This window comes from Scyliorhinus torazame, chromosome 3, assembly GCF_047496885.1.
Source record: "Scyliorhinus torazame isolate Kashiwa2021f chromosome 3, sScyTor2.1, whole genome shotgun sequence".
Classification (NCBI taxonomy): Eukaryota; Metazoa; Chordata; class Chondrichthyes; order Carcharhiniformes; family Scyliorhinidae; genus Scyliorhinus; species Scyliorhinus torazame.
Window position 1 is genome coordinate 175,726,248 of NC_092709.1, and position 26,361 is coordinate 175,752,608.

General features: G+C 49.3%; 1 protein-coding gene across 2 annotated transcripts in view; it reads left to right on the forward strand.

Annotated features, from left to right (window-relative positions):
• Positions 1 to 26,361, forward strand: part of pcdh7b (protocadherin 7b) — a 612,544-nt gene that overhangs the window by 457,841 nt on the left and 128,342 nt on the right. The window contains exon 3 of one of the 2 annotated variants that reach the window (XM_072496541.1): positions 14,839 to 14,892. The exons of the other annotated variant lie outside the window; for it this stretch is intronic. Coding sequence (XP_072352642.1) covers positions 14,839 to 14,867 — 29 coding nt within the window. The 3' untranslated portion in view covers positions 14,868 to 14,892. The remainder of the gene's footprint in view (positions 1 to 14,838; positions 14,893 to 26,361) is intronic. 2 annotated transcript variants of the gene reach the window in all.

Consider the following 26,361-nt stretch of genomic DNA (forward strand, 5'->3'; position numbering starts at 1 on the left):
GGACTCCTATTTTGAAGCATAACGGATGCTATCTTGGTACAAGCATTTGTGCACACACAATATCTGCTGGGTATATACAGAATAGGCAGATCATGATACCAATCAGTGTGCAATGAGAATTCATCATGGCCCCGCCATTTTGGAGCTCCAGCCAACATCCTCTCTGCACAGTTGAACACGAGTTAAGCAGAATGATGGCCAGTCCTACCGGTCCCACCCCCAACCACTACCACCGTCACTACTTAAAGGAGATAGTCAATGAATTGCAGATTAATTCCCACTTTGTTCTAGTTGCAACAATTCTACAAGTGCTTGGTGCTTTCTATAGTTGTTTCAAGTTGCAGAATGTGCAAGATGTGGCAGATGCTGACTGTCCTTTTGCTGATTTCTAGACTTCTGCTCAAACCAGCTATATTCCCAGACCTGGGTGCACCAGTAGGCATTCTCCTTGGATGACAGCATGATTTGGAGAATGAACATTGGCCTTGCAGAAGAGGGCAGCTGGGACAACCTGTTAAAAGAAGGAGGAGGGAAAGAATATCTCTGAGCAGAAGGGCGTGTCTATCCAGGGTGCAGTAGTCCGACCTGAACATCAGTAAGGGACAGTGAGTGAGATACCTGTGCTTCAGTAAAGTCATCCCCATTGAAATTCCCAAATTTAGCGAGAACTGCAAACTCTGAGCAGGGCCCTGACGATATTTCTAGTTGCTGTGAAGGTGTTCAATGAACACTAATGTCTGGTTCCTGTTGTGTAAGGGCTGATTACTTGAGGCCCTGTTTAACAGAGAGCCAACTTCATTTCATTCTCCCTTGTCAGAGGCAAACGTCGGGATTCTTCAAAATCCGACAGGGTGGGAAATTCCGGCGCGAAGGAGTGGCGTGAACCTAGTGACACCGAGCACCTTCAGGGGCTAGGCCGGCACCGGAGTGGTTTGCGCCTCGCCGGCCGGCGGGGAAGGGGCTTGGCGCCACGTCAATTGGCGGCGAAGAGCCTCCGCCGGCCGGCGTAAGTTGGCTCATGCGCGGGAGCGCCAGCGTGTGCTGGCGTCATCCCAGTGCAGGGGGTTCATCTCCGCGTCGGCCATCGCGGACTGTTACAGCGGTCGACGCGGATGAATAGAGTGCCACGACGGCACAGGCCCGCCCGTGGATCGGTGGGCTCTGATCGTGGGGCAGGCCACCGTGGGGGCTCCTCCCGGGGTCAGATCCCCCCCCGAGGACCCCAGAGGCCGCCCGCAGAGCCAGGTCCCGCCGGTAAATACCTGTTGTAATTTACGCCGGCGGGACCGGCCGTAAATGGGCGGCAACTCGGCCCATCGCGGGCCGGAGAATCGCCGTGCGGGCTGCTGCCAGCGGCCGCCGACCGGCGCAGCGTGATTCCAGCGCCCACCAAAACCCCGGCGCCGGAGAATTTGGCAGCCGGCGGGGGCGGGATTCACGCCACCCCCCGCCGATTCTCCGACCTGGCAGGGGGTCGGAGAATCCCACCCAAAGAAGCTGAGCAAGCACAAGGGTTTGCAAAGTTTGCAGCTTCCCCATTGTTACATTGTTGAATTATTCAAAAAAGCTACGGACTTTATTGTTAGGTGCATGTGTACCTATGTATCTGCAGCACTCACCCCTGCACTAGTCTGTACATCAAACTGACAATGTACCATTCCGTAGCACATGGTGATATCTGACAAATGCATTTGATGCCAGCTCCTGGGAACCACAAGACATAATATTGCGGCAGCAGGTGTTTATGAGCAAAATCCAAGCAGTAAATACAAAATAAATGCTGAATTATATTGAGAAAATCAACCCGAATCAGTGCCAGAGAGAAAAAAACTGAGTGAATGGTGCAAAAGCAAAATGGTCACCAGTTCAGCAATGAACACAGCTCCAACTCTGGATGGATTGGGAGGCAGGTGATGTTATGGAGGCATGTGAGGAGCTTCAACAAAAGTGCAGATTTACATTCAATAATTTTCTAAAAAGTACTGGTGAAGAGTCAGCTTCATTCTTTCATGAGTAAGGAGAGAAAGATTTAGATCTGTTCAATAGCTGGGTAATGAATGAGGACAGTAAAAACCCAGACAAAATTGGAGAAGTTCAGCACTTGTCTCCAGCCAAAGTCAAACCATCAGATCCATCAAAATGAATTCCAGAGCCGAAGACAGGAACCAGATTGGCCTGTTGACAATTTCACCTGAAATTGTGAAATGTAGCCAGCAAGTTGGCTCACACCAACTCATTTGGGCACTGCACACCCTAATATACACAACGTTCACAATAGCACAGGTTGTTGAGACTACCAGAGTACTTGAAGCCACAAGTAGACAGATGAAGATGCTGACTACCCGAACAGCTAGACTTTAGTGAAGAGAAAGGCAGCAGTGTTGATGCAGTGAAACATTAATAGAATGCACAGCAGACAGAGAAAGATGTGCAAGAGCTATAAATGACCATGAGAGTTCACAGACAGAAGGAAATGTCCTGAACACGGATCAAACTGCAGAGCCTATAGAACACTCAATCACTGGGAAAAGCTGTGCAGAACAAAGAAAGATGGTGGTAAATGATGGATACATTTGTATCAAATATTTCTTACTTCTGGTAGGAGTATGAGTGTACTACCGTCAAACTCAGCATGACGACTCCTTCATCTCACGGTTTGCTGAGATTAGCTGCAGATCTTCGCAACTGTTTATCCTCGGGAAAGCAGAACCATTTGTTTCAGTGGCATAAAACACGTATTTAATATCTTTTCCTATATGTGTCCCTCTGATTTGGTCATTCCTAGCTACCGAGTCTCAGTTCCACCATATGCCGGAAACATGGCACTATTCGTTTTCAGAGCATTTTTTTTGAGTAACAATTTTCTTTCTAATTTTCTGATATAGACCTCCAGTGGGACACAAAAAGATCTTGGTGCATGCCCCCTCCTGTGGTCACCATTGCTTTTTGTTGCACAACACACCTATTCCCAATGATGCATCAGCCACAATGCCCCTTCCCTTAGAGATGCAGGCTAGTTTTATGCAGTGCAGGCTAGCTTTAAATCATGCATGCAGGTAACCGTTTAGTCCCCCTATTAATGCAACTGATGAACAGTGTGATGAATGCTGTCTGCATGCAGAAATTATGATAAGCAGGCAAAATGATCGAATGGGCGGCGATTAATCATGTGTCATGATCCCAACACCTGTTTTTGGGGACTACCCACTTACCTCAGTAAAGTACAGCTTCACAATTTCTTTAGCTCCTATTTATTCATCATACTGCCAGTTCCTATATACCTATCTTTTTGAGGAGAGCACAGGGTTCTACCAGTCTCCCAGACTAACTTCAACTGGAACCCCACTGACAAGCTTAAGTGGCAACAGTCAGTTGGGAGAGACGCCAATGGATGTTCCAGGTATTTTTCTTTAACGTTTGTCAGTGCGCTGACATACCTATTTGCATTGGTAAGCTCTGTTCAAACATTCTCCTTTCAATTTTGACATTAGGCTCTTTGCAAATACAAATAAAAGGTGTAAAGCCTTTATGAGGTTGCCTTTGCAAATGTTGGTAATGAACAGTCGACCCACGAATTATGGGCATGTAATTGACAAATTAATTCCAATATATTTAACTGTGAAGTTCTGCAATTCACTGAGAAGAATTAAGAGGCCACCAAATTTTCGATACCAAGCCGTGTTGGTCAACTTAAAAAATGTCCTCACTCGCTGGACATGCCTTGGTAGGAAGTCATCTGAATGGTGCAATCTTCATCTGGAGGTGGAGGGGGTGGGAGTTTGCGTGCGCGGGGTTGCAGGTGCGGAATAGGGGCGGGCCTGTCATCCCCGGCAGAAATGGGTAGATGACCACTGAGGAGACCAGATGCCAAGGCGGGGTGCTTAAAAGGCCCGCTTTAGTTCTCTGGGACTTGGTTCCGTTGTATTTTGGGTCCTTTAGCCTTCAGCAAAAGGTACGAAACACATTTTTACCAAAGGAAACCACATTTCAAGACAATATTTGATTATTTTGAATAATTGTCTATCATGGGCAGCTATCTAACATGATTCCTCCGCGCATCTTATTTCTCCTATTACAAACAACCCTGTAATCGGTTGCCCAGTAGTATTGTCACTGTGGTAGTAATCCAGAGACCCAGGGTAATGCTCTGGGGACCCGGGATCAAATTCCGCCATGGCGGATGGTCAAATTTGAATTCAGTTAAAATCTTAAATTAACTCAGATAATGACCATGGAACCATTGTCGATTGTTGTAAACACCCTTCTGGCTCTATCATCCTTGCCTGGCCTGGCCTACATGTGACTCCAGACCGACAGTAATATGGCTGACTCTTCAACGGCCTAGGAAGCCACTCATTTCAAGGGTAGTCAAGGATGGGCAATAAAAACTGGCCCAGCCAGCGATGCCCACATCTCATGAACATGAGCTTACGAGACATCACTGTCCATAGAAAGAGACCCCTTCACCTCACCACACCCATGGCCCCTTATACCTTCCATGCCAACTCACCCAGTATTCACCAGTATTTAAAATTTAAATAACTTCACATCATGTCAGTTACACAAATCTTCATGTTATCTGCACTTCAAATGTGTTTATGTCTACTCCACAAATTCGAGATTCCCACACTGCAGATTATGACCATTACAAGAGTTAAATGGGTTATTTTGAACTCGGCACTTAGTTGAATTGGTCCTGCTGAGTCCGGGTTTCCCTCGTGTGTCAACCATGCCTTGCCACTTTTCTCCTACCGGCAAAAATTTGCTCTGTCGGATATGGGGGCGAGACTTAAACATCTGAGTCCCGCCCACCATTTTGAAAGCTCTGCGCGGAGTCCCCATGGAGGGGTGGTAAGAGAGACAATGGGAGCAGAGTGTCCACCATCACAAATGATTAAAAATGATGCAGGTTTATCAAACTATAAAAAAAAGTAAGCGCTGGTATTCATTTGCAGAGGGATAAACGTTAAAGCAGATAATTTGTGAATTTTGTTTCGACCACATTTGGAATGTTGTATCAATTTTGTTACAATTGGCTTGGGACCATTAACATTTAAAGAAAATCTGAACACGCATATTAACCAATAAAACTGTGGCACAATATTTCACTTTTATTTTTAACAAAGCACATTCATTATTGTATATAGAACAAATTAAACACAACAAATACTTAGGGGGCGATTCTCCGAGCCGGGTGCCGGGCAGGAGAATCGGCGCAACCGCGCCATGACGCCCCGATGCCGGCGCACGATTCTCCGAGGTGCGGAGAATCGGCGCCATTTGCGCCGGCGATTTTGACGCGGTGTGGGCCGCTGGAATTGACGGGGCCGCCGATTCTCCACCCCGGGTGGGCCGAGCAGCCGCACGGATACGACAGAGTCCCGCCGGCGCCGTTCACCCCTAGTCGCTGCCGGCAGGAACTCTGCGTAAATGGTCGGGGTACGGCCTGTGGAGGGGGAGGGGGGCTCTGTCCCCGGGGGGGCCTCCGATGGGGTCTGGCCCGCGACCGGGGCCCACCGATCGGCGGGTCGGCCTCTCCCCTCCCGGGCCTACTTGCCTGCGCGGCCAGCCCCTGAACACCGCCGCCATGTTGAGTTAGGGCCAACGCACGTAAGAAGTCGCATGCGCAGGTTGGAGTGGTGCCCATTTGGCGCCGGGAAGGGAGGCTGGAGCGACGTGAACCACTCCAGCGCCTGTGGGGGCCAGAATTGGTCGTCCCCGTTTTGCACCGTCGTTGGGCTCCATTTGGGAGAATCGCTCCCTTAGTGTTGGTGAGGACAATCTGTAAGTATGCCATCAACCCCTGGAGAATTCGCCTCAGTTCCAGCTATTCTCAGAGATAAAACTTTAATTTACTATTTCTTGACAGTCGTGCCTCAGTCTCTTGTTCTGCTTATATGTCAATACTTCCCAACTAATCTTTAACTAACTCACTCATCAAAAACTGATACCAGAGCACTTTCCTCAGCTCCAGCCATCTCCATAAACATGTAGCCTACTAGAGGATGTCCTCAAATAATTTCATATTTGATCTGATATTCAGAGCTTACTGAATGTTTTTAAACTAATTTTTACTCCAACTCCCTGAACAAAACATCTGTCTGTAATGCCCTTGTTTTTACAAGCATTGCAGCCTCATATCTCCAGTTTTCCATAACTGAGTAAGCCCATCTGCTGTTTTATGATCTTACCTTTCGAGCTGTTAACCCCTTACGTCACCATGGCCCCAACCTTTTACATATCAAACACTCCATGCTTGTTATAATTGCATTCACCCCATTTTCTACAGTTAAACTTTAATTCCTAAAACTGAAAAAAACCTCCAAAACGCCTGAACTTTGAACTAGGTAATCAAGGGTGGAAACGCGGCGTGCTGCAGTACAATGTGGCCGATAGAAACCGAGAGACCCCGCTCCCGAGATCTACCCGGCTCACAGCGTCTCGCGAGACCTAACGCGATCTCGCAAGATGTTGCGATGCGAATCCTGCCAATTGTGGGGACCTTTCCCCTTTGCCTTGGAGACCTCGAGCGGGCATGGTTCAGTACTGTTCTACACAAATGGGGAGCAGACCAAGGCAGGCCAGCAGCACGGTTCAATTCCCGTACCAGCCTCCCCGAACAGACGCCGGAATGTGGCGACTAGGGGCTTTTCACAGTAACTTCATTTGAAGCCGACTTGTGACAATAAGCGATTTTCATTTCATTTCATTTCAGACGAACAGCACTGCCAAGGTCCCAAGCTGGCATTTTTCACAGGGCAGCAATCGGACCAGGGGTGCCATGCGTGAGTGTTGGGGGAGCTGCGGGGGCTCCCATGGACCCCCTCATAGTGAGTTTGGGTTTGGTGTGTGGGGTCGGGGATCGCGTTGGGGGCTCAAGAGATCGGGATGCCATTTAAAAATGGTGACTGATCTCTTGCTGCACTGAGGTGTTCTGGCGAGCAGAGTTCCTCAATGCAGAAAATGGGAATATGTGTAGCCTTGGCAGTGTATTCCCCGCTGAGGCCCCGTATCTAACCCGAGTGACGTTTGATAGTGTGTTTTTCAGCACGCTGAACGCTTGGATACACGTGGCTGAACACGCTCACTCCTGGACTTTGTTCTCATTTAGTTTAATCGCACCTCAAAACAGGGCAGCACGGTAGCATGGTGGTTAGCACAATTGCTTCACAGCTCCAGGGTCCCAGGTTTGATTCCCGGCTTGGGTCACTGTCTGTGCGGAGTCTGCACGTTCTCCCCGTGTGTTCGTGGGTTTCCTCCGGGTGCTCCGGTTTCCTCCCACAGCCCAAAGATGTGCAGGTTTGGTGGATTGGCCATGATGAATTGCCCTTAGTGTCCAAAATTGCCCTTCCTGTTGGGTGGAGTTACTGGGTGTTGACTTTGGGTAGGGTGCTCTTTCCAAGAGCCAGTGCAGACTCGATGGGCTGAATGGCCTCCTTCTGCACTGTAAATTCTATGATCTATGAATATCAAAAAAAGAAGACATAGGAACTGTAGGAAATGCAAAAAAGATTCACAAAGATGTTACCAGAACTGAAAGCAGCATGTATCAAGAATTTGGGCCTGGAGATCAGTATTCAGTGTACAAAAGACTTGGGGTTGATGATATTGGACTTGTAACCCAGCTGGTCAGCTCGTTCACTACTGTTTTTCACCTTTCACTCCTATTTCGTCTGACCAAAATTTGACTCCAGCCCAACATTATGGGTGCAATCTAAAGGCCTCTCGCGAGATTTACTCAACTCGCCACACCTTGTGAGATCTAGCGAGATCTTGCGAGAGGTCGCACTCTGGATCCTGCCCACAATGGGCGGGCCTAAATTTACATAGTTAGATGTGCAGTTAGGCACACTTGAATATGCACTCCGCAGAACTAACCAGCGCTCGCGATCAAATCGCCCCGCCGAGGAAGCCCATTGGTCTCCACAAACAGGGACCATGCAGAAAGGCACTTGGGAGGGGCTCCCAGGTGATCAGAGGCCCCCAGGTAGTCAGCCTCTATGCAGGGTGGCACCCTGGCACTGCCGATGACACCTGGACACCTTGGCACTGCCATCTTATCAACCAGGCAGTGCCACCTGGGCACCATGTCAGTGCCCTGTCAGGATGCCTGGCATCCTTGAAGTGCCATCTGGATGCCGGCCTAACACTGCCATTGTGCCCAGATGGCACTGCTCGGCTGGCAGGGGCACTTCCAGGTGACATTTGGCCAGTGCTAAGGATCGGGCCCGGCGATGCCCTGACCTTATAAGGTGGGGCGCTGGGGGCTCAAGGACCCCCAAACAGGTAGGGTAGGGTGTTGGGAGGGTCCGGGGGTCACATTGGGGGATCGAAAGATTTTAAATGGCACTGCGATCTCTTCCTTCACTGGCGAGTGGTGCTCCTCAGTGCAGAAAATGAAGGTATGTGTCCGCCGAGGCCCATAAAATGTCCCGTTCAATAGCGTGATTGTTCCTGGCGCTGAAACACCCCGCTAACCTGTCCACAACGGGACTCTGTTATTGTTTTCATTAAATCTAGCCCAAATGTCTGACTCATTGTAGCCGCTGGGCAAATAGAATGGAAAATAAATGACATTTGGCAGCAATACCTATATCCAGAAAGCCCCCCAAAAAGTTGAGATTGACCAATTGTTCATCATGTTCAAATAGCAGTTTAAATCTTGCACCAAGCTAAAGGCACCTCCAAGCATTTGACAGCAACAATGTCAGCAAGAAGAGTAAACAGCCAGTCTCACTGAAGTATTCTCACAGATAGCAAATTAGAAAGTTAAAAATACTGAATAGTTTTACTTTTTGTTTAAGTTTGCAGATAGTGAAATAAATAATTGCTTGGTTTCAGATAGAAGATAAAATCATGTATAAAAATTTAGAAAAAATACTTTTTTAAAAATATGCAATTCTTTTATCACAGAGAAATTCAACATTCCAAAAATATATGCTTAGCTTTTCAAAATCAGAGAGTGTTTAGCAATAATTATGAAGTTCGTGTGCTGCTAAAAACCCAGTTATATCTCATTCAACTAGATGTAACTTTCTCACGAATTTCTACAGCAAGACTGACAGCATAAATATCTGACAGAGATAGATAGGTTCTTGATTAATAATGGGATCAGTGATTACGGGGAGAAGGCAGGAGATTGGGGATGAGAAAATATCAGCCATGATTGAATGGCAGAGCAGACTCGATGGGCCGAGTGGACTAATTCTGCTCCTATGTCTTATGGTCTTATAAAAGTGGAATTTTTCATTGATGACCTGGATTTTGCAGTGGTAAAGACAGTGAAATAGTCATCTTTACTTCCATTACTCCACTGCAACTATAAACTTTGGTATTTTGCAAATGCATGGAAAAATGTAGAAGTCACTGTCAGCAATGCAATGCTGTTCCAGAGGGAATGGTGTTGATGTGCACCGTCCGTAAATAAAAGTGCAATAGCTGAGCAATCAGTGAATGTTATCAAAGGAAAGAAGTCTGGGAACATTTGATAAAGTAAGGCTTTTCAAGTTTATAACTTCAAATATAGGCATCTCAAGTATTACTTTATTAACTGCATTGACCTAAAATTGTATCTTCAACTTAATCAATCAGCTGAGTTAGATGACTCTGCTGTGATTCTACAGTTGGTCTACTCCGGTGGGAAGGCTGGGAAGAATATTTCCAGTGGTGCCTGGTGATTCTTGTATGCACATCTGCTGAAAACACAATTGAGCTTAGACGTTAATATCCTCCCCACAATCAGACAGCACACCAACATCTCTTAAGACTCTAGGAAATGGCACAAGATGGAACGCATTGTTCAATGTAACTGTGCCCCAGCAAGGAGTCAACATCTTCAGAAAGGAGAATATTGGTGAAGATGAATGGTTTATTGGTAAAACATTTTAATGGAAACTGCTTATGGTTGTGTGCACCTGAATCACGAGAGTAAACAAGTTAATGATGTTACAAATGTAGTTTACTATGTGAATTTTGACTAATGGCCCAAATTAACTCTTGCAAGGCACAATTTCCATGTTCTTTTGTGGATACATGGATAAATCTATTTTATCTATTGCTTAAAATAATTTAATTAAATGTTAGCACAATGGAAAAGCAAAAGTGGGGTATCAAAATTAATCTATTAATTACTTCAGCATCTATAAGAACTCAACCAAATTAGAAGTAGAAGTACACAAAACATACCCATGCATCACGTTTAGTGAATTACAGCACTAAGTATGTCTATGAAAGTGTACGAAGGATTGACATTTCTCAATTCCCACTCAGGCATCAGATTTGCAGTGAGGCAGCACTTACAACCACTCAACATCATTCTTGACCCAGTCCAAAATTCTGGCAATAGTCATTAACTTCGAAAGGGTAGGAATCTTTGTCATTTAAGTGAGATTTCAGAGTAGCTCATTCTCACTGTACTGGGGATATAGAGAGAGTTTACCATTTCACCTCAGGTGGTATGCATGCAGCTTTGTGAAGCCAATTAAGAAGGTGGCATAGTGGTTGGCACTGCTGACTCACAACAGCAGGGACTTAGGTTCAATTCCAGCCTTGGGGAACTGTCTGTGTAGAGTTTGCATGCTCTCCCTGTGTCTGCATGGGTTCCTCCTGGTGTTCCAGTTTCCTCCCACAGTCCAAAAATGTGCAGATTAGGTGGATTGGTCAGGCTGAATTGTCCCTTGATGTGCAGAGATGTGTAAGTTAAGTTCTGGGGAGAGGGCGGGCGGGGGAGTGGGCTTGGGTAGAGTGCTCGTTTGGCGAGTTGGTGCATACTCAATGGCAAAATGGCCTCATTCTGCACTGTAGCGATTCTATAGGATACTATGCTGCCCATCCTATATTTGCAGGCTCTCACAACCATACTTTCCACTGGTGAAAGAAAGACAGAGAAGCTAGGATTTCTAAACATGGTAACTTGCCTCTTTGAGTGAGTCCAGGATGGAAACTTAAATGGTTCAAGAGGTACCCAACAGCCTCCATGCTGAAATGAATAAAGTTGAAAAACTAATTTGTCGATCTGTCGGAAGGCAGACCCATCCTAAATTTCAGTATGACTTGTTTTTCCATCCCAGGGACTTCAGGATTCCTGAATTAATGGATGTAGTAGATGTATTATTCTGACAGACAATGCCACAGACTCCAGTCCTTAACTACAGACTATCCCTTTCTCTGACCACTGTCCAAGGCCTAACCAGATTGTTTGCACTCCAGTGTCATATTTATCAATCGTATATCTGCAACATCACTAAGACTGTAAATTTCTGTCCACATAGCATTGCCCGATTCTACTCCTGCCTCAGCTCATGTTGCTGAATCCATCATCCATGCCTTTGTCACCTCTTCATCCTTCACCTGTGCTCTGTTTGAAAGCAGGTCCTTGGTACATTGCCTCCTGATGCTTCATCCTGAGCTGTTTTTCTTGGCAGTTTTTTTGTGGGTGTTAGTTTGACATTGGCTTGGCAGGGGCAGGGTAAGGAGGTAGGTCCCAAGTCTACCTCAGCCAAAACAATCATCAAACTCACACTGTTGGCATTACTCCAAACCATGCACTAGCCAGTATACCAACTGAGCCTTTGTTTGTCACCTTCCAACTTCACAAAACACACATCTGCTTTTTGTTAAGTGAATTTCGGCACCAAGTATGTCTTTGGAGCTGTACAAAAGGGCTGAAATTCCCCAATGTCCACTCGGTCATCAGACTTGTAGTGAGACAGCACTTACAACCACTCAACATCACTGTTGACCCAGTCTCAAATCCTGGGAATAGAGCCATTAACTTAGAAAAGGCAGGAACTATTGCCATTCAGGAACTATTGTCATTGACATGAGAATTCAGAGTGGCTCCTTGACTCTGTACTGGGAGTACAGAGAGAGTTTAGCATTTCAGCTCAGAGGTTCCGCATGCAGTTTTTGTGAAGCCAATTAAGAAAGCAACATTATGTTCCCACTCCTATATTTGCAGGTTATGTTGGCTGGCCTCCCATGTTCTTTAAACTTAAGGTCATTCAAAACTCTGCTGCCCATGTCCAGTCATCAGGTCCAATTCATCCACGATCCCTATCCTCGTTCATTAGCATTGGCTCTCAATTAAAGAACATTTTGATTTTAAAATTCTCATTTTTGTTTTCAAATTTTTCCATGACCTTGTCCTCTTCCCTGCCGCTCCCCAATCTCTGTAATCTCCTGTCATACCAGATCCATCTCTGTTAATTCTGACCTCTTCTACATCTTTGATTTCAATTTATCCACCATTGATGGCCCTGTCTTCAGCTACCTGGACATTAAGTTCTGGAATTCCATCCCGAAACTTCACCGCCTCCCTAACTATCTCTCCTCCCTTAAAACGTTCCTCTTTGACTAAGCTTTTCCTCATCTGCCCTATTAATTCTGTATGTGACTCATTTTTTGCTTTATAATGCCCCTGTGAAGTGCGGTGGGGAATTTTATTATGTTAAAGGATCTAAATAATTGCAAGTTTTGTATTTTTTTTTGTTCAGGTTGTTCAACCAAATGTTCAGGTTCTGCATCTCAGGGTAGAATTTACCCCTTCACCAGCTGGTCAGTAAATTGGTGTGATTGATTGCACATCCATTCTACAAACCTTTGGAATTAAATTCAGGCAAGTTCTATAAGAGTTGCAAAGTCCATCCCATCCGATTACTGCCAGACTGGTGACAAGGCGAATCAATCACGAGAGGAATTTTCTGGCCCTTCCCGCCTGTGGGTCCCGCCGAAGACTGGCAAGTCACACAAAATGGCGCAGACTTCAGCGGGTCTGGAAGATCCCGCCGGCAGCCGATGGCTAGCCACCTCTGCTGCCAGAAAACATGCCGCGCCAGGGCTGGAAGCTACCACCCCATGATTCTGGAAACAAAGCAATATAAGAATAAATTTCATTTTTATTAATTCAAATCTATTGACGAAATGCAAACATTGAAACCAAATGAATTAATGACAGATCTCTTTTCGCTTGCTTGTAGTCCCCTATATAAGAACAGAACCTTACAATAATATTTCAAAACCTTTCGCTGCATGCTTTTTGCCAACACGTACAAATCTATTTTAAAATGTTGACAAGTATTTACTGAATGAAACACCTGTCTTCAACTGGTCCAAGTAAAATGAAATTGGAAAATGTTGGAAATATATAGCAGGTCACTCAGTATCTGAAAGGAAAACAATAGGTTAATATTTTCTGTGACTTTCATCAGAACTGGCAAAATTCAAATTGATGAAGGCTGTCAACCAAAACATTAATCTTGTCCAATCTTCTCTATGCTGTACATTTCTAGCACTTCAAATTTTTATAAAAATCTATTATTCCTTAATTTCTTTTGAACAATCAGCTACATTTTTTTATTTATCCCACAACAGTCATCAATGGTAGATAAATTGGCAGTAGTGCCAGCCTAGTTATGCAGCCCAGACTGTGAATGCACCGAATCTACCATATATGTCAGCGCACAGGAAATTTACTGTGATCTATCACAGTATAGATCACGCTATTCCAATTTAGGAATTACAGCATTATTATAAATACTGTAAGTCTGTCCCTGTACACATGAGAGAATTATTTATTTAGAATTTAAAATATTGCAATAAATAATTACTACAATTAAATGAATGTAGATGAGATTATTCCATTTAAAGTCTTGGCTAGTTGTATGAACTCAGGATCATCCTACCGTAATGATATATTGCAGCCAAAGCTGCTTTGGATTCAGGGCACACTGTACGCTTCCACACAGTAACATGTTTTCAGAATTCAACAGCTGTCTTGGGTATCAATAAAGGAAATGGTTGCAAAAATCTACCATTTTCTCTTGATACAAAGATATTTTCAAAATTTAAGAATGACCACGTACTACACTATGAAAAATCATTTTTTCAGGAGGGTGGAAGATTATAAATGTATTGTTCATAAAGCAAATTAATCATGTTTTGAAATATTGGAGAAGCGAAGAAATATTATACAAACTGTGCCACATATCTAGTAAAGGTGTAAGAGGGAAGATTAGAAGTTGATAGTATGTTTGCTGCTGTACTTAAACAGTCCCATCTTGTGGTGAAATGGAATGAAAAATGACAGTGCTGTAATATGGCTCAGGTGTCTTAGCAGCTTCAGCCACTGATTCTCACCAGCGTGACTGCAGTTTAAATTGCTGCTTACTCAGACAAAGTGAAGTTAACTGCTGCAGCCAGAAGAGTCACACTGGAATAAAAAAACTATTTTTTTCCCCAGCAACCAGAAAAAAATTATGTAATTAAAATTCATCAATTATGATGAATTATTTAACTTCATAAAGTTATCAATAGCCAAAATGGCTCAGTACCCACAATCCTAGCTGTTTCGACAAGATTGTGACCTCTTGTCCCCTCCAACATGGACTCCACCAGTATATTTCAGGGTGTTGGCACCGAACCTTCATGGGGGCCGATGGGCGGCATCACAGTTATGTATCAGACCGCGAGGAAATCTGGCCTCAGCCGTTCTGACTAGAAGAAGTTTTCACCTCTTCCAGAAGCCATCCACATGTGGTTATTCACAAAAACAAACTTGTGAAATATTTGCTTTATCATACTGTGAAAATTGAATCCCTATGTTGAACTGAATCCACCCTAAATAATACTCTCATTGTTACTGGGAATGGTTTAGGTCAGCTTGCCTACTGTCAAACATCAGGAGAGGTTTCTGATACTCTTGTTGCTGTGATGCCCACAAGGAAAATAACGTGTTTCAAATAATATTGTGATAGGCCATTTTATTTATTTAAATTATTATATATATGCAACATATACATGTTAATATTTACAGTGAATTTTTTGATGGTTATATTATAGGGGGTAGAATGTCCCCACGATGCAGATAGGAAGCTCTCCTCCTTAATAATGCAGGTCAGCTCTTTTTTTTTTCAACACCCAATCGTGACTAAACCTTTTATGCTTTTTGAATTCAGTTACTGTGGTGAAATAGAGTTGAGGACAGAAATGTATGTTGGCAATCTTATCTCATGGAAGCCAAATGTTCTTGCACCAATTAATAGTGTTTACTATTTTAACAAGAGGTGTTAACACATTGTGTGCACCATATGGGATAATGCTTCCAGTAACCTAGTGACAGAGAAATTTGATGCACAAAGATTAGGGGTAATTTTGACTCGGATCACAGTGTAAAAGGTGCAATATTGATTCAACTGTGTATTGTGTATTTCTCCAATTCAGTCAAAAACAGAGGAGATATACAAAGGCACCTGATCAGATAATAAATACCATTTTATTACCCAGAATCAAAATTGCCCCTATCAGGTAACCATTTGATAATATCACCAGTGGTAATTTCAATTCTGAAAATAGTTGAACACTATTAGACCAGACTTCATTATTGTGTAACTGATTCCAGGATATGGACGATAGATTATTATTAGTCATCTGAGGAATTTTTCAAATGCTGCTGATAATTTTTCAGAAATCTGCACACCAAAAAAGGTCAAATAGAAAGAGAATTTGTAGATCTGGGGCGTCATTCTCCGACCCCCCGCCGGGTCGGAGAATGGCCGTTGGCCGCCGTGAATCCCGCCCCCGCCGAAGTCTCCGAAGGGAGAAAAGTCGGCGGGGCGTTAATGGCGCCGCTGCCGCGGAGAATGTCACGGGTCTGCGCAAGGCAGCCGATTTTCGGCCTGCCGATATTCTCCCTTCCGGATGGGCCGAAGTCCCGTCGACGTGATGACCGTTCACGTCGACGTGAATCAAACCTCCTTTTCATCGGCGTGACCCGGTGCTCCAGGCTCACGCCGACCAGCGAGGAGGTGAGTGACGGCCTGGGGGGTTGGCTCTGGGCAGGAAATGGCGTGGCCGCAGACTGATTGCGTGAGGAGAGGTGTGTCTCGGCTTGTGTGTGTGTGTGTGCGGCGGGGGGGGGGGAGGGGGGGGTTAGAGTAGGCTGGGCTCCGGGGGAGTGCCGGGAGGGGGTCCGTGCTGGGGTGGAGGTTGGGGGTTGGAGGGGGTCCGTGCCGGGGTGGAGGTTGGGGGGGGTGGGTCCGTGCTGGGGTGGAGGTTCGGGAGGGGGTCCGTGCTGGGGTGGAGGTTGGGGGTTGGAGGGGGTCCGTGCCGGGGTGGAGGTTGGGGGGGGGTCCGTGCTGGGGTGGAGGTTGGGGGTTGGAGGGGGGGTCCGTGCCGGGGTGGAGGTTGGGGGGGGGTCCGTGCTGGCGTGGAGGTTGGGGGTTGGAGGGGGTCCGTGCTGGGGTGGAGGTTGGGGGTTGGAGGGGGTCCGTGTTGGGGGGGGGGGTCCGTGCTAGGGTGGAGGTTGGGGGTTGGAGGGGGTCCGTGCCGGGGTGGAGGTTGGGGGGGGGGTCCGTGCTGGGGTGGAGGTTGGGGGTTGGTGGGGGTCCGTGCCGGGGTGGAGGTTGGGGGTTGGAGGGGGTCCGTGCCGGGGTGGAGGTTGGGGGGGGGCACGTGCTGGGGTGGAGGTTGGGGGTTGGAGGGGGTCCGTGCCGGGGTGGAGGTTGGGGGGGGGGGTCCGTGCTGGGGTGGAGGTTGGGGAGGGGGTCCGCGCTGGGGTGGAGGTTGGGGGTTGGAGGGGGTCCGTGCTGGGGTGGAGGTTGGGGGTTGGAGGGGGTCCGTGCTGGGGTGGAGGTTGGGGGTTGGAGGGGGTCCGTGCTGGGGTGGAGGTTGGGGGTTGGAGGGGGTCCGTGCCGGGGTGGAGGTTGGGTGTTGGAGGGGGTCTGTGCCGGGGTGGAGGTTGGGGGGGGGCCGTGCTGGGGTGGAGGTTGGGGGTTGGAGGGGGTCCGTGCTGGGGTGGAGGTTGGGGGTTGGAGGGGATCCGTGCCGGGGTGGAGGTTGGGGGGGGGGGGGGGTCCGTGCTGGGGTGGAGGTTGGGGAGGGGGTCCGTGCCGAGGAGAGTGATGGGAGGGCAAATGAGTTGGTCCACCTGGCCAGGTGCCAGCCTCCAACAGTTGGACCCATGCGGTCCATGCCACCTGGCTGGGGGGAGGAGGGGATATGGGCAATGATGACATTTCGTCGTTCCCCTCCCCCCCACCAGGCCGTCATGTTTTCAGATCATCCAGCGATGTTGGCCGCCGTGGTGGCAGCCGCTCATGTCTATGTTGACCTGGATGAGGAGGAGGAGGAGCGTGCCAGAGAGGCGGCGCAGGCTGCCGCAGAGGGGCAGGCGGCAGCCGCCCAGGCTGGAGGGACACCTGACCGACAGGACGAGGAGGGGGAGGAGGATGTCGCGGCCCCACGGCAACGGAGGCACCCGAGGGCGCCCCGTGTGTACCGGCCCCGCCAGTCATACCAGGACCTTACGGACCGGGAATGCAGGAGGAGACTCCGGATGAGCCGGGAAACCGTGGCACACATCTGCCACCTGCTGGCACACCTGTCACCGCGTGGCACTGGCGGGGGACACCCTCTCCCCGTGTCCGTCAAGGTTACGGTGGCCCTGAACTTTTATGCAACGGGGTCATTCCAGGCACCGAGTGGGGACCTGTCCGGCATATCGCAGACATCGGTGCACCGGTGCATCCGGGCAGTGACAGATGCCCTTTATGCCATGGCGCACCGCTACATCCGCTTCCCCGTGGACCGGGCCAGCCAAGATGCCCGTGCTGTGGGCTTCTCTGCCATTGCCGGGTTCCCCATGGTCCAGGGCGCGATCGATGGGATGCACGTCGCCGTGCGGCCACCTGCAGATAACAGGGCCGTGTTCACTAATAGGAAGGGGACCTATTCGATGAACGTACAGGTGGTCTGCGACCACCGCATGATGATCCTGCACGTCTGCGCCCGTCACCCAGGCAGTGTACACGACTCATTCGTGTTGTCGCGGTCATCCATCCCCGGCATGTACGAGGGACGCCATCCCCGGCTGAGGGGCTGGTTGCTGGGCGACAGGGGCTACCCATTGCGATCGTGGCTGATGACGCCTATACGGAGTCCACGCAATGAGGCGGAGAACCGCTACAATGATGCCCATGTAGCGACAAGGGGAGTGATCGAGAGGTGCTTTGGCGTGCTGAAGATGCGTTTCAGGTGCCTGGACCTCTCTGGGGGCGCCCTCCAGTATCGGTCAGATAGGGTCGGCCGCATCATTGTGGTGTGCTGCGTCCTGCACAACATAGCCCAGCAGAGGGGCGATGTGCCGCAGGCAGAGGAGGGCGGAGTGGAGGAGCAGCAGGAAGAGGCACAGTCCTCCCCAGATGAGGGGGATGGGGGCAATGGTCAGGGCAGACAGGGTAGACGCAGGCGGGTGGCTGTCCACCGTTACCGGCTGGCCCAGCGGGCACGGGACAGACTGATAGCCGCCCGCTTCACTGACTAGATGGGCGTGGGAATCGGGTAGTATGGCCACAGACCGCACACCATGGCAACAGCCGACCACCCACACCCCCCACCCATCCACCCACCCAGCACCCTCACCCCCCTCCCCAACCCCACACACCCCACCCGCATGCACACCACCACCACCCCCATTGCCGATCCACCGGCGGCACAACGGGCCGGGCTCACCCAGTTGCAGGTGGACGCGTGTCTATCGCAGGCCATGGAGGATGATGACAACCCGCCCTGCGATAAGCTCCTGGCTCTACATCGTTGGACTATGTCTGACCCATGGCCACAGTACCACCATCCACCCGGACCATCCCTGCATGCAGCTGTGACACTGCAGCGCACGGTCCCGTCCTCTGCCCGGGGGATGTTGATGGCGGCCCAGGGGGAAGGGGGCAGACTCACCTGGGGCTGAGGTAAGACCACACCTCACACACACACTTGCGCTCAACGTACATGACACGCCCGCACACTTTGGACAGAGCACAAAGGCAGCTTCGGTAGGTGTAACATTGACTTTAATAACCAAAGGAGTTCATGCACGTGCCCTAGCCCCTAAAACTCATCTGTGCCCTGCACCCGTGCCAACTTACTCAGTGTCTAATTGTTTGGCCTTACGGGCCCTTTGACTACGTCTACGTGGTTCCCCAGACGGTACAGCAGAACTGGAGGTGGACTCCTGTGATTCCTGCCCTCTGACACTGGATCCCTTTGGCGGCCGTTTCCTGGGGCGTCCTGGCCTAGATGGGCCAGGCTGCGGCCCGGGCGACTGGGATGGCGAGCTGCCAGCCTGTCCTGCCCGTTGCCCACCAGATGCACCTGGGACGGAAGGGGGGGAGTCCGAGGTGTCGCGGTGTACCGGGACCTCCCCTACAGAGGGAGCCGGGATGGACCACACCACCTCCTCCTCCCTCGGGGTGCCCGATGGCCCCCAGGCCTCTACATGGGTGGGGGATGCGAACGGACTGGCCATCCGACGCCCCCCCCCGACATCTGGCGCTGCCAGTCCTGGAGGCCCGTGCTGGTATCGACAGGGGTCTGCAGGTTTGCAGCCATGGAGCCCAGGGTGTTGTCAAACCCTGTCTGTGACAGTGCGACGCCGGCTCGCACATGGCCACTGGCGCCGATGCCCTCAGCGATGGCCTGCTGAGACTGGGCCATGGCCTGCTGAGACTGGGCCATGGCCTGCAGAGACTGGGCCATGGCCTGCAGAGACTGGGCTATGGCCTGCTGAGACTGGGCCATGGCCTGCTGAGACTGGGCTATGGCGTTGAGCGCCTCTGCCATTTGGCGCTGGCATTGGCTCATGGCCTCCTGTGAGAGAGCAGCCATTTCCTGGGCCACAGACGCCGCCTGCACGGAAGGCCCCAGGCCTCGCAAACCGTTCCCCATGTCTGACACCGTCGCACCCATTGCCTCCACCGCGGACGCCACCCGTGCGGTGTCAGCCTGGGTGGCACGCATGACCGGGACCACTCCCAGCTCCTGGACGCGGGTGGACTCCTCCACCTGCGACCGCAGCCGCCGCAAGCCACCCGTCACCCTCTTCGCTCGTCTCCGGGTTGGTGGTTGCATCGGATCTATGTGTGGGTGTGGTAACTGCAGGAACCCGGGATCCATCTGGGCGGCAGATGTTCGCTTGGCCTGGGCTGCCCTCCGACCGCCCGGTCCCTCTGCTGCTCCTACCTCCACCTGCTGTACCGGGACGGCTGTGTTGTGCGCACCAGTGAGTGTACCAGACGCCTCATCACTAAAGTGCCCAACCGTGGTGAGTGTTTCTGCGATGGTGGAGGGTGTTGGTGACAGCAGTGGCGTTGTGTCGTGCTCTTCGTCCCACTCTGACTCCATGGCACTTTGGGGTGGGGGTTCGTCTCCACCCATCCACTCTGAGTCACTGTCCGGTATTTCGTCTTCCCGGGTAGGGGTGTCCTGGGTAGTGCTGTCCCGGGTAGTGCTGTCCCGGGTAGTGCTGTCCCGGGTAGGGGTGTCCTGGGTAGTGCTGTCCCGGGTAGTGCTGTCCCGGGTAGGGGTGTCCTGGGTAGTGCTGTCCCGGGTAGTGCTGTCCCGGGTAGTGCTGTCCCGGGTAGGGGTGTCCTGGGTAGTGCTGTCCCGGGTAGGGGTGTCCTGGATAGTGGTGTCCTGGGTAGTGGTGTCCTGGGTAGTGGTGTCCTGGCTCGGATGTGACAGGGGCCTGTGGCTGCCCCCCTCATCGCTGGGTTGTCGCTCCCGCACGTGACGGGGGTGTCGTCTCCCTGTTGCTCCAGGTCTCTCCGTCTCCCGTGGTGTGCGAGGGGCATCCTGCGGGCGTCGCATGCTGGAGGGTCCGGGTCTCTCCGTCTCCCGTGGTCTCCGAGGGGCATCCTGCGGGCGTCGCATGCTGGAGGGTCCGGGTCTCTCCGTCTCCCGTGGTCTCCGAGGGGCATCCTGCGGGCGTCGCATGCTGGAGGGTGCGGGTCTCTCCGTCTCCTGTGGTCTCCGAGTGGCATCCTGCAGGCAGTGTGCATCTGCGGGGATGGGTGCCTGGACGTTTGGTCCTGCGATACACAATGAAGCATGCATGGTTAGACATCAGGCAGTGATCAGGTGATACGGGGGAGGGGGATATAGGGGAGGGGGAATATGGGGACGGGCTGTCGGTGGCTCACTTGCTGGTGGGCCCCCGACCTCTGCATCAGCAACCTCCCGGTCCTCAGGTCCGCCAGCCAGTTCCAGGGCCCTTTCCTCGTGTACGGTCAGTGGCCTCTCATCAGCGGGCCCTCCTCCAGTCCTCACATGCTCCCTATTGTTGTGTGCGCGCTTCTCCTGTGGGGGGGGGGGGGGGGGCGGTGGTGGCAGGGGTAAAAGGCAACAGTGTTAGGCAGGTATATGAATGCACGCCATCGGTTGCGCGTGCATTGCAGAGGTTAAGGTTAGGGCTGGATTCACTTGGGGATATGGGGGAGGTGGGATATGGGGGAGGGGGGATATGGGGAGGGGGGATATGGGGGAGGGGGGTATGGGGGAGGGGGGATATGGGGGAGGGGGGATATGGGGAGGGGGGATATGGGGGAGGGGGGGTATGGGGGAGGGGGGATATGGGGAGGGGGGGATATGGGGGATATGGGGGAGGGGGGATATGGGGAGGGGGGATATGGGGGAGGGGGGATATGGGGAGGGGGGGGATATGGGGGAGGCTCACCCTGCCTGCTCTGACGAGGTCGTTCACCTTCTTGTGGCACTGGGTGCCTGTCCGTGGTGTCAGGGCCACAGCGGTGACGGCCTCTGCCACTTCCCTCCACAGACGCCGGCTGTGGCGTGGGGCAACTCTGCGGCCGTGCCCGGGATACAGGGCGTCCCTCCTCTGCTCCACCGCGTCCAGGAGCGCCTCCACATCGCGTGACTCGAACCTCGGGGCTGAGCGACGGCCAGCCATCCAGTCGGGTGTTGCTGTCGGGTGTTCCGGTCGGTTGGGGGGGAGCAGCGCGGCCTTATGAGCCGTCACGCCGTGCAGCGCGTATGACGCTGCACGGCGTGAACCACTGCGCAGGCGCGGATCCCGTTACGTCGCTGCTAGCCCATTTCGGGCCGGAGACTATCGTCCCATTTTTATGACGTGACGCAAGTGGGATTTGCGCCGTTTTTTGCGCCGATCGGCGGACTTTCCGCCGATAACGGAGAATTTCGCCCCTGATGGTTCAATTTTATGATAAAATCACCACAAGAAAACAAAGAAGCAACTCTATTGTGCATATGTCTGTGTCATCATAAACAATGATTCCTGCTTTATCTTCATTTGAAATGAATAGGATTCACTGCGTACATTATTTCTACCATGCTGGTAAATAAAATTGTGACCTCAATCTTTTGTCTTTTTTGCATTATTTTTTAGCTACCTAACTAGCAAACTCCAGTGAATATTAAGTGAGCCATTTTATTTATTAATGTAAACCTTTATGTTATGGGCTTTACTGAATGCAAAGGATCAATAGAAATGATTTCCATCTGCATGCATTAGCAGAGGTGGCAATTTTCTTAAAATATAGTTCTAAAAGCTGTTAATTAACAGCCAGTCATTTATCACATGTGCATGCTTCAGCATTGACATGTTTTTAAGATCACATTTTATTTGCAAGTTGGAAGTCACTGAATTGCACTGAAATATAAATGTTGATTGCAATTAATTATCAAGGAAAATGAAGATAAAATTAGATCGACTTAATTAAAAAGTAATCAACAGAAATTTCTGGCTTAATGTAGCTCAATGAAATCAATTTGAAATGTTGTATTTAAAACAGAACCAATTTTATATTGGATTCAGTTTTAAACCCTTCCCAACTTTGTTGACTTGTATTTCCTGTTGGGTTTACTTGCGCCATATTTTATTCTCTGCCAACATAAATCGACAGGTAACATGCTCGCAATACTGCTCTCGAACTAGCTAATAGAGTGTGACTCTTTTTCTAATTTTCTCATCCTCTGTGTGAGAAGGTACATGAGAAAATATGCATAAGAAATTTCAAAAATATGCAAGAGTGGATTTTGTTATTTTTTTAAATGTATCAAACTGCTTCCTCCATTGATCACTTACCCTGTCATGAACTCTACCTTACCTAGTTAATCATGTTTGGCAAAGCTCTGCAGAGTTCCTCCCTGACTGCTGGGGATAATCAAGTAGTACATGATAATGTCTATCTTCACTTCCAATTGTATTTACAGCTGTTTTTCACAGTTAAGTTTTCTACAACCCCAGTGGCAATGGAAGCATTGTGTTGCATATTTATCTCAATGTGATGGCATGCTTAAGGTGAAAGTAGACTTTTAGGGAATCACAGGGGTAAATCTGTGCCTCAGCGAACGATCCGTTTAGTTACATACACCGGATATTTCCTCATGGGGTCTCCTGATCAGTTGCCCAATCTTCAGAAGAAGAGTGGCTGCACTTTCACCTAAGAACTTTAGGGAAAATTTCTGATGATTGATTGCAGTAGAATCTCACACTTACGCAGATAGGAAGATCTACAGATAGTTGTTTCTTTCAATAACTCGATCATCCTCGCTTCTGGCAGCTATGATATGTTGCCTCCCCGCCCTCACCCCAATGGCGACTGCAGCTGCAGATTCTCATCCACTGTCATGAGGTCCATTAAGCCCTCCTTGCTTTCCTGAGAGGAACCAAGAGCTGCATGTGTTTCCAGGTTGCTCATCACCCTCTCACCTGGCACTGGACTCCTAAGCCCAGAGACCAGGTGATGGAGTGCAGGTCAGGACACATAACCAGCATCTCATCAGTGTGTTGCTCAGTTTGGCTCTCCATGACAGTCGCCAGTCTCTCAATGAAGGAAGCCATACGTTCTGTAGATTGTGTGATGGCAGCACTCATGGCCTGCAGGGACTCCTCTACAGTCAGTGTCAGTGCACACAACCTCTCTGGAATCTCTGCCACAATTCCATGTACCTCATGCTGCATGTCTAGCATCTGCCACCTGATAGGCACCTCAAGAGGCTTATCATCATCCTGTGGCCCAGCATCTAGGTTGCCTCAAGCATTCCTCTGACTGTCAAAGGTCTGCTCAATCTTAGTCTCTGATAGCTGGTCAGGAGGCTGTGATATGCTGGCATCAGTGAGTGGATCCCTTGAAGCTACATCATGCATACCCACCAAGGTTTGTCCATCTGTGCCAATGCTCACTGCAGAACAAGGATGTGAGGCTGCACCCTCCGAGACTGCCTCCTCAGATTGATGTCCCTCAGGGCTAATGGCTGCAGCTGCTGATGTTTCACCAGTGGGGAGACCAAACAAGGGGAATTTTTAAAAAAATCATCATTTGAAATGGCTTTAGGGAGACACACTTCCTAAAACCACACACTGGTGACATTGGGAGATGCTAACCCGGGTTTGAACCTTAGGCCCTTCAGTATTAAGATGCTCATTTGTCCACAAATTCTGTAAGCCGCCAAAGTCAAAAGCCATAAATGCTACATTAGGGTATAAGGGTATCTGGTATAGCAAGAGTTAATGTGGGCCTGGGAAACAGTATGCTAAGAGGAGACCATGACCTGAAACTACCATTTTATCCCTACCGTGCAGAAGGAGGCCACTTGACCCATCAAGTCTGCACTGACCCTCTGAAAGAGCATCCTACCCAGGCCCACTCCCACCTTATCCCTGTAACTTCACTTGACCCAAATAACTTTGGACACTAAGGGCCATTTAACATGGCCAATCCACCTAACCTGCACATCTTTGGACAGTGGGAGGAAACCAGAGGAAACTCACGCAGACACGGGGAGAATGTGCAAACTCCACACAGACCAAGGCCAGAATTGAACCTGTGACCTGGCACTGTGAGGTAGCAGTACTAACCACTGGGTTACCATGCCACGGATGGGACAGAGACCTGTGAAGGAGCAAGCACAGAGTTAGTTCCCAGCTCCTGCTATAATTTACATGTATGTGGATGTAAAAATGTAAATGTCACCATAGCCCAGAGGAACATAAGCTGCTTTCCCCTTTGACAAACACCCGCTACACCAACCCACAACGAGACTCTGTTTTTTTTTGTTAAATTGCACCCTTAGTTCTAAACCAGGACTAGTTTAAAAAGCTTCAGTGCTGTTAAAAAATGAGAGCGTCGGATTTCTGAGAGGACCCTGACCAGACCGGGTTCGGAGTCAGTGCCATACCACATAACGGCCGAGCTCGTTGAAAGAAACAAAAACAAAAACAAATCAGAAGGTCAAATCCACTGTAAAATATATGAAAATTCAACGATGTTGCAGGGAAGACGCAGAAAAGTTAATTGACTAAATCGCTGAACACAATTACAGAGAGAGGTCACGGATCACCATCGCCGCAGGATCCAGCAAAAACGCAACAAGTACTAAAAGATTCTTTGAAAAACGGTTGTGCCGGTCCTTCCTGAAAAAGCTGCAAGCATTTAAAGTAACCTCAACTTTAAAAAAAAACCATGGACAGCAAATCAACACTGCCAGAGCAATTTTGCCTGATCCAAGGGCCTGATAAAACTAAAAACTGGAGTCTTTGGCGAAAGAGATTCTTAAAATACATGATAGCTTCAGGATTAGATAAAAAGACAGAAGCTGTATCAGTAAATACATCATTTTATTCAGTAGGTCCAAGTGCCAATGATATTATTGTAAAGCAAGGAATAAACAAATCCTCAGATAAAAATAGATTAAGTTCTGAAGTCATTCAATACAGATTTTCATCGAAGAAGCAGCAAAACTTTAGAGAGCGTGAAATTCAATAACCATGTCCAACAACCTGGAGAACAGGTTGAGTCTTTTATTCTGCAAATTAAATGAAGGCTGTCACTATGGTGACCTTAAATCAGAATTCATAAGGGACAGAATTGTTGTCGGAGTGGCTGATGATGCCCTTTCAGACATATCACAGGCCAAGGAAGAAATGACTCGAGAAAAGACCATCCAAATAAAATAGTCGATGAGTCTGAAATCCGCTAACAACATCAATTCATTGGTGAAAGCAAACCATGGTATAGAGAACCCCGACTGTCCAGCGAGTGAAACAATAAAGGGGTAGAGAGACTCCAGGCCAAGGAAGATAATACCCAAACCGACCTGACCACAAGAGAGCAGGGAACCATATCCACACTGTGAAATCAAATGGCCTCACAGGCAAAAGCAATATTCCACAAAATCCATGCAGTGTTTCAACTGTAACCACCTGGTAAACTTCAGAAAGTCATGCAAGACTAAGATACTCTTCTGGATGAAAGGTACCAAGATAATCCATGAGATTGAGGTACTATTCTGAGGGTGAAAATGACCATGTTGGCTTCTGAGGTGCAGATGGCAAGTTCTTTGGCAGCGGTCACCAATTCTCAGTGCTCTTTGCGAAACAATTTGTGGTGGACGGTTGTGTGGTGGTAATCTCACTGGACTAGTAATCCAGAGGTCCAGGCTAATGCTGTATGGATAAGAGGTCAAAAAGCCTGGATAGATGGGCGTTGCAGTGGCACAGTGGTCAGCACTGCTGCCTCACGGTGCTGAGGACCTGAGTTCGATCCCAGC